The sequence below is a fragment of the Haplochromis burtoni genome, unplaced genomic scaffold (assembly GCF_018398535.1).
Source record: "Haplochromis burtoni strain Fernald_Lab_line unplaced genomic scaffold, NCSU_Asbu1 Contig_3590, whole genome shotgun sequence".
NCBI classification, from domain to species: Eukaryota; Metazoa; Chordata; class Actinopteri; order Cichliformes; family Cichlidae; genus Haplochromis; species Haplochromis burtoni.
The window spans coordinates 1-6,437 of NW_024585951.1; the positions used below are offsets into that span (position 1 = coordinate 1).

Here is a 6,437-nt window from a genome sequence, read left to right on the forward strand (position 1 = left end):
CTGGCATTGGGAAAACAGTCTTAACACAGAAATACACCCTGGACTGGGCTGAAGACAAAGCCAACCAGGACATCCAGTTCATATTTCCATTCACTTTCAGAGAGCTGAATGTGCTGAAAGAGGAAAAGTTCAGCTTGGTGGGACTTGTTCATCACTTCTTTACTGAAACCAAAGAAGCAGGAATCTGCAGCTTTGAAGACTTCCAGGTTGTGTTCATCTTTGATGGTCTGGATGAGTGTCGACTTCCTCTGGACTTCCACAAAACTACAATCCTAACTGACCCTAGAAAGTCCACCTCAGTGGATGTGCTGCTGATAAACCTCATCAGGGGGAAACTGCTTCCCTCTGCTCGCCTCTGGATAACCACACGACCTGCAGCAGCCAATCAGATCCCTCCTGACTGTGTTGGCATGGTGACAGAGGTCAGAGGGTTCACTGACCCACAGAAGGAGGAGTACTTCAGGAAGAGATTCAGAGATGAGGAGCAGGCCAGCAGGATCATCTCCCACATCAAGACATCACGAAGCCTCCACATCATGTGCCACATCCCAGTCTTCTGCTGGATCACTGCTACAGTTCTGGAGGATGTGCTGGAAACCAGAGAGGGAGGACAGCTGCCCAAGACCCTGACTGAGATGTACATCCACTTCCTGGTGGTTCAGGCCAAAGTGAAGAAGGTCAAGTATGATGGAGGAGCTGAGACAGATCCACACTGGAGTCCAGAGAGCAGGAAGATGATGGAGTCTCTGGGAAAACTGGCTTTTGATCAGCTGCAGAAAGGAAACCTGATCTTCTATGAATCAGACCTGACAGAGTGTGGCATCGATATCAGAGCAGCCTCAGTGTACTCAGGAGTGTTCACACAGATCTTTAAAGAGGAGAGAGGACTGTACCAGGACAAGGTGTTCTGCTTCATCCATCTGAGTGTTCAGGAGTTTCTGGCTGCTCTTCATGTCCATCTGACCTTCATCAACTCTGGACTCAATCTGCTGGAAGAACAACAAACAACCTCCAAGAAGTCTGAAACAAGAGATCCTACACTTCTACCAGAGTGCTGTGAACAAGGCCTTACAGAGTCCAAATGGACACCTGGACTTGTTCCTCCGCTTCCTCCTGGGTCTTTCACTGCAGACCAATCAGAGTCTCCTACGAGGTCTGCTGACACAGACAGGAAGTAGCTCACAGACCAATCAGAAAACAGTCCAGTACATCAAGGAGAAGCTCAGTGAGAATCTGTCTGCAGAGAAAAGCATCAATCTGTTCCACTGTCTGAATGAACTGAATGATTGTTCTCTAGTGGAGGAGATCCAACAGTCCCTGAAAGCAGAACGCCTCTCCACAAATAAACTGTCTCCTGCTCAGTGGTCAGCTCTGGTCTTCATCTTACTGTCATCAGAAGAAGATCTGGATGTGTTTGACCTGAAGAAATACTCTGCTTCAGAGGAGGCTCTTCTGAGGCTGCTGCCAGTGGTCCAAGCCTCCAACCAAGCTCTGTAAGTAAATATGTGATCATAGCTTTAGTTTTGAAATGTTGATTCTACTTAATAGAAAACCACCATCCATCCATCCATCCATCCATCCATCCATCCATCCATCCATCCATCCATTTTCTTCTGCTTATCCTTACTGGGGTCATGGGGAGGGGAGGGGGGGGGATGTTCTAGGCCTACCCTATCTAGCTTAGGGCGAGAGGCAGGGTACACTCTTTGGTTTTCACCAATCTAACGCAGGGCTAGCACAGAGAGACAGACAACCATTCACACTCACATGGAAAGCATGTATGCACAATAGAAAAAAGAAAAATTGAATTAAACTTATAATCTTGTAAAGCTGATTCTCCATGGAAGGGATGTTTTGTCAGTCAAGTGACTTCCTTAGTTTCAGTTGACATGTTTCCACAATTTTATAAACAGTACTTTTCCATAATGAACAAAATGATCACAGTGGACCAACAATGAGTTATGAGGTCAATTTCGGGACCATTGATATAGAAATTTTCATGATCATTTATCAATAAGTAATTAGTACAATTCACAGAAAGTTGGGGAATGGTTGCAGTCACACATGGTATGCGTAATATGTGACCTGAAGATGGCTACAAGAGCAGACACACTCAGCAGGCTACTGTTCAGAGTGGTCCTGTTGTTAAGGTGGAGTCATCCTGTAATCTCTTTCAAACTACCTTCACTACTTAAATTACTGGAGGTAACTGAAGGTAAGGGCAGGTAAATTGGTGATGCAATATGATCAACCATGATCTCAATACAGGGAGTGCAGAATTATTAGGCAAGTTGTATTTTTGAGGAATAATTTTATTATTGAACAACAACCATGTTCTCAATGAACCCAAAAAACTCATTAATATCAAAGCTGAATGTTTTTGGAAGTAGTTTTTAGTTTTAGCTATTTTAGGGGGATATCTGTGTGTGCAGGTGACTATTACTGTGCATAATTATTAGGCAACTTAACAAAAAACAAATATATACCCATTTCAATTATTTATTTTTACCAGTGAAACCAATATAACATCTCCACATTCACAAATATACATTTCTGACATTAAAAAACAAAAACAAATCAGCGACCAATATAGCCACCTTTCTTTGCAAGGACACTCAAAAGCCTGCCATCCATGGATTCTGTCAGTGTTTTGATCTGTTCACCATCAACATTGCGTGCAGCAGCAACCACAGCCTCCCAGACACTGTTCAGAGAGGTGTACTGTTTTCCCTCCTTGTAAATCTCACATTTCTCAGTTCATGGGCAGTTATTTTGCGCCTTGGTTTTTCCACACGCTTCTTGCGACCCTGTTGACTATTTTGAATGAAACGCTTGATTGTTCGATGATCACGCTTCAGAAGCTTTGCAATTTTGAGACTGCTGCATCCCTCTGCAAGATATCTCACTATTTTTGACTTTTCTGAGCCTGTCAAGTCCTTCTTTTGACCCATTTTGCCAAAGGAAAGGACGTTGCCTAATAATTATGCACACCTGATATAGGGTGTTGATGTCATTAGACCACACCCCTTCTCATTACAGAGATGCACATCACCTAATATGCTTAATTGGTAGTAGGCTTTCGAGCCTATACAGCTTGGAGTAAGACAACATGCATGAAGAGGATGATGTGGACAAAATACTCATTTGCCTAATAATTCTGCACTCCCTGTAGTAGCATATCTCACCTTCTCCTTGAAATCCAAAGTGTTTTGAGCCAGAAATCTTGATACATTGCATATAGCCAAGTTGAACACATAGACAATAGGTCATAGGTAAACCATACAGTGCTTTGTTTTTTTTTAATCACAAATGTCATTGTGTTTCAGACTGAGTGGCTGTAACCTCTCAGAGAGAAGTTGTAAAGCTCTGTCCTCAGTTCTCAGCTCTCAGTCCTCTAATCTGAGAGAGCTGGATCTGAGCAACAACAACCTGCAGGACTCAGGAGTGAAGATTCTCTCTACTGGACTGAAGAGTTTGTGTTGTACACTGGAAACTCTCCGGTAAGTAAACTTTTCCACTTTCATTTAAAAAAAATCTGAATTTCTGAATAATTATTTTTGCATAGACAGCTAACCCTTATAGAAATTTAAAACTACCTTTTATTAACCTTTTACATGTATTATCAGATTCTGACTTGCTATCTAAAAATGTTTGATATGTGAATTTTGTTTTAGATTTGTTTGAATAAATCAAATTTATGCAATGATCATTTAGAGATCTATGGCTATTTTGTGTTCATAGCATACCAATATCCTTTCATTGTTATGAACTGTAGTGTTAGGAGTTAGATTTAGGACTACAGAAAAATTAAGAGAAAAGCTACATTTTGCATTTAGTTAGAATACCAAAAAAAGTATATTGTACAGACATCCATAGATATGCTGAGATGTATTGTCATTGATTTTTCTTGAGGTCATCGGGTGTTTTGGGCCTTGCAACATTAAGACAGCCTTGATTAGGTGACTCAGTCAGGCCTGATCAGACCTTGACTTATGTCCTAGCTGCACTGGCCCACGATTTGGACCTATTAATGCAAATCCACCTGAAGGCTCTTTTTGCAGCCTCAGTGACAGATTTGATGGCCTTCCTCTTTGCAGCTCCTCTGATGCCAAGAGAGTTGTAGGTCTTAGAGAGGAATATCTGGCATCAGTAAGCCATTAAAAGGAGATTTTTCTTTGACTGCAGACCTGTTTACTGTCCCTAAGGGCTTTTGGGTAGCTGTTGTAGATATGCAGTGTACCCTCACCATGTTTGGAGGAGGCATGTTGGATGCTTTCTCTTGTCACAGATAAGCAGGCTTGCTGGACAGGGTAGCATGTCATACATAGCTTGGAGCACGAACTTCATGCCCTGAGGTTCTGCATACCAGATGTCATCCTTGGTGATTGTATTCTTCTATTCTCCTTCCCGTTTCATCCATGTCCTCTGGTGCCACATTTACAGTATGTATGCTAGTTTATGCTTTGTCGATTTAGTTTGCTACTTATCTTTATGAACTTTAATCTTTTGTTCACACCTGCCTGCTTGATCATCATCATGATAGATAGACAGATAGATAAACAGCCATGCTTTTCCCATCCATCATCAAGTATCCTTAAAAGGGTAAAAAGCTGATCCAGTGTTCCGTAACTAGGAAGAAAATCACATTGTTACTCCAGTATTCGAAATCGACTACCAGACGGACTCTCCTTTCCAGCCCCTTGGCATAGATTTTTCCAGTGAGACTGAGGAGTGTGATCCCTCTATAATTGGAGCACACCCTCCGGTCCCACTTGTTCAGTACCCCAGGCTGCCAATCCAAAGGTACTACCCCTGATCTGCATGCAACATTGTAGAAGCAAATTGTAGAGGGCAAATCTCATCCAGTACAGGGGCTTGGCCATCAAAGATTTGTTTAACTGCCTCAGTGACCTAATGCCTCGTGATGGAGGAGTCGTCCCCCTTATCCCCAGACTCTGCTTCCTCTATGAAAGACATGTCAGTGGGATTAAGGAGGTCCTCGAAGTATTCTTTCCAATATTCTGCTGTGCAGGCAGGCAGGAAATGACTCAAAATTTAGACGGAATCGCGGAGATGAAACTTAAACTCAAAAAGGCAGCTTTATTGCTGTACACGAGAAAAAACTAAACTTGAATATACAAAATAAACTTGGCAGGCTTAGCAGGCAGAACAGACAGATTGGTATGAGGGAGACTGCGACACGGAATTGAGGGAGACGCTGACATAAATACACAGAAAGATAAAAGGGGATGTGGGAGCACACGGGGAACACAGCTGACATGGATAATCATAGCGAGACTGAACGTACATGGAAACACAAGACCTTCACAATAAAACAGGTAACGAGATACGAGTGGAGGAGAGACAGACGAGAGGGAACGAAGGAGAGAGGCAGACATGACGGGCTGGAGAAACAAGATGGAATAAAACACAAGGAGAGAAAAAAGGCACAAGGACTCACACCACTGTATAAACACAGACACCCAGGGGGAGACACTGAGGGCAAAGACACAAGGGGAAATCTAATAAACCAAACTAAGCAGAATAACCTAGGAACAATAGAATAAACCCATAGAATAACAACATGACTTAAATATAATACAAAATGACAGAAAATACAATAAAACTCAAAAACACTGCATAGAATAACCCAGGACCATGACACTTGACAATATCCTCAGTTTAAATAAGCTTTCCCATCTTGAGTCACCTGAGAGGTTGCCAGAATCTCTTTGAGGCAGTCTGAAAGTCTTTTTCTATGGGCTCTCCGAGCAAAGATTCACAGCTTTGGCTAACTGCCTAAAGAGGTATACAAGAGGGATAGAAGCCAGTAGAATAAACCAGCTGTTCTCCAGTGAACCATCAGGTGTGCTGTTACTGGCAGGGGAACAATATGAGAACAGCAGCTCAGTCCTGTTCTGCATGGGTCTGAACCCCCTCAATCAGATTATCAATTACTGGCTACAGATGCCAGGCATGGAATGACGCAATTATTAACCACCTCTTCTACGTGGATGACATCAAGCAGTATGCCAAGGGACATTGGGGAAACAACCCAATGTTAGGCAGGTGGTCCTAATATTGTGCCTGATTGATGTATAAGGTGCACTTATAAATCAAGTTAAAGGTATATGTATTGTTATTGGTATCGGTTCAGGGAACACAAGCCCTTTGTTTACTTTATATCAGATCGATACCAAAATTTACAATTTTGCACACACTGCATCTAATTCCCAGAATTTCCGAAAATAGATGTGGATTATTACAAAAGACAACTAAAGAAAATTGTCCTACTATAAATAAAGCAGAATTAAACTGAAAAAATGAAGAAAATATAAGTCAAGTGTTTATGGATGGATTGTTGTGTGGTGTGTTTGCAGTCTGTCAGGCTGTCTGATCACAGAGGAAGGCTGTACTTCTCTGGCTTCAGCTCTGAG

At 42.2% G+C, this 6,437-nt stretch overlaps 1 protein-coding gene across 1 annotated transcript; it reads left to right on the top strand.

Annotated features, from left to right (window-relative positions):
• Positions 1–410: 410 nt before the first annotated feature.
• On the top strand, positions 411–6,437 carry LOC121813927 (NLR family CARD domain-containing protein 3-like; the record flags this gene model as incomplete). Its single annotated transcript, XM_042217899.1, is given in 5 exon segments — positions 411–525; positions 835–1,024; positions 1,026–1,493; positions 3,327–3,500; positions 6,381–6,437. Coding segments are annotated over 5 exon segments (1,004 nt in total), but the record flags the coding sequence as incomplete, so codon positions are not given.